At 39.7% G+C, this 2,500-nt stretch overlaps 1 protein-coding gene across 1 annotated transcript in view; it reads right to left on the reverse strand.

The window, feature by feature from the left end:
* Nucleotides 1–1,699: 1,699 nt before the first annotated feature.
* Nucleotides 1,700–2,500, reverse strand: part of LOC137644211 (basic salivary proline-rich protein 2-like) — a 1,631-nt gene continuing 830 nt past the window's right edge. The window contains exon 2 of the mRNA XM_068377213.1: nucleotides 1,700–2,188. Coding sequence (XP_068233314.1) covers nucleotides 1,700–2,188 — 489 coding nt within the window. The remainder of the gene's footprint in view (nucleotides 2,189–2,500) is intronic.

The following is a 2,500-nucleotide window of genomic DNA, read 5'->3' on the forward strand; positions in this document are numbered from 1 at the left end:
ATAATAATAATAATAATAGTAGTAGTAGTAGCTATTCTCCCTGATAGAGCCCTTGGCCTTATAGCTACTTGTTTTTCCTACCAGGGTTGTTGCTTAGCCAGTAATAATAATAATAATACTAATAATAATAATAATAATAATAATAATAGTAGCAGTAGTGGTAGCATCTACAAGGAGCAAGCATTGAAAGTCTTTTGCTAAAAAAGCGAAGTAAATATGAAATTTTCAGATTAAATAAAAATGTCAATAGGCGAAGCAACTTCTCCAAGACTCCCACTTCTAAAGCTGGAGCTCAGACTTATGGATATGAAATTACACTAAAGGAAATGTAAATATAATTCACTCGAAAGGTTGAGCAGTAGATAATAATCGTGAAGCATTGTTATATTTGCTCCATATATTCCTGTAAATATAAGTTTTGAGGAATCATATAATATAAACGCCGTTAAAAAAGTGGTGTTCGATCTAATTGTAAAGGTTGGAAACTCTTATATGCTAAGAACGTGAAAGGCTATGGCAAAAATGGTATATGGTCATATTTATCAATAGTAAGTGAACGTAATTTAGGCTCTAAGATCATTCATCTCTTCTATATAATAAAGAATGTGTATGGGATATATATATATATATATATATATATATATATATATATATATATATAGTGTACATGTGTGTATATATATATATATATATATATATATATATATATATATATATATATATATATATATATGTATATATATATAGTGTACATGTGTTTGTATATGTATATATATATATATATATATATATATATATATATATATATAGTGTATATGTGTATATGTGTATATATATATGTATATATATATATATATATATATATATATATATGAAGAGAGAGAGAGAGAGAGAGAGAGAGAGAGAGAGAGAGAGAGAGAGAGAGAGAGAGAGAGAGAGAGAGAGAGAGAGAGAGAATTATTACAGTTTTAACCAAATTCATATATCTATTATTTTTCATTTGTTATCATATAATTTGGAGATGAATCATACGAAAAAGTTACTCGAATCTTTTGCAAATTAAGGATCACGGAAATATTTGGCGATGAATATTGTTTTTAGCTGTTATCCCAACGATGTACTTACGCTGCCATGTTAGTGTTTCTCCCGATAGTATTTTGTTTTTCGTTAATGCATTGTGGGTAAAACTACCTGATCGTCTTTTGTTTTTAGTTATGATGTATAAGTACAGTAAAAATGCTGAAACCTGAATTAATGCATTGTGGGTAAAACTGCCTGATCGTCTTTTGTTTTTAGTTATGATATATAAGTAAAAATGCTGAAACCTGATTGGTTGTTTTGTTTCAAGATTATCCAATTAACAGCGATTTTAAAACGAATACGTCCTTCTAAAAACAGTGCTTGTCAGTTGACTGTCTTGCAGTCTGTTGTGCAGACGTGAAGTGATTGTCCCTGTGTATGTTTGAGGTTATTGACCGGTATCAGGGACATTACCACGGAACTCCAGAAGTGCTAAATAGGTCTCTGCGTGAACATTCAGTGCTACCTAGAAGCGGTAAATTGTCCCAAGAGTGATTCTGGTAAGGATTTATTTGTGATTTACTTTATCATAATGTAACGATTTATTTGTGATTTACTTTAACATAATGTAACGATTTATTTGTGATTTACTTCTAGTTGGTGACCTGGGAATGGGGATTCAGGGGGCTTGATCCCCGGCTAGGTCCTTGACCTGGGGAGGTTTATGACCTGGGAAAGGGGGTGCTGTTGGCTTGCCCCCGGCTAGGTCCTTGACCTGGGGAGGTTTATGACCTGGGAAAGGGGGTGCTGTTGGCTTGCCCCCGGCTAGGTCCTTGACCTGGGGAGGTTTATGACCTGGGAAAGGGGGTGCTGTTGGCTTGCCCCCGGCTAGGTCCTTGACCTGGGGAGGTTTATGACCTGGGAAAGGGGGTGCTGTTGGCTTGCCCCCGGCTAGGTCCTTGACCTGGGGAGGTTTATGACCTGGGAAAGGGGGTGCTGTTGGCTTGCCCCCGGGTAGGTCCTTGACCTGGGGAGGTTTATGACCTGGGAAAGGGGGTGCTGGTGGCTTGCCCCCGGCTAGGTCTGTGACTTGGGAAGCTTTAATCCTCCTAGTTTGTGACCTGGGAAAGGGGGTGCTGGGGGCTTGCCCCCTGGCTAGGTCTGTGACCTGGGGAGGTTTTGACTTGGGAAGGGGGGTCCAAGGGGGCTTTCCCCCCCCCCCCCCCGGGCTAGGTCTGTGACCTGGGAATGGGGTCCTGGGGCTTCCCCCCCCCCCGGCTAGGTATGTTACCTGGGAAGGTTTGGGAGCTGGTAATGGAGTCCTTGGGGCTTGCCCCCCGGGTAAGGTCTGTGACCTGGGAAGGTTTGGGTCGGAGCTGGGGATGGGGGTCCGGTAGTCTTGCCCCTTCGTCTAGGAAGTAACCTGCGAACTACTAGGTTAGGTTAGGTGGATTTGTTAGATTCTGTGGCCTTTTACAAA

The sequence above is a fragment of the Palaemon carinicauda genome, chromosome 7, assembly GCF_036898095.1.
Source record: "Palaemon carinicauda isolate YSFRI2023 chromosome 7, ASM3689809v2, whole genome shotgun sequence".
Taxonomy (NCBI): domain Eukaryota; kingdom Metazoa; phylum Arthropoda; class Malacostraca; order Decapoda; family Palaemonidae; genus Palaemon; species Palaemon carinicauda.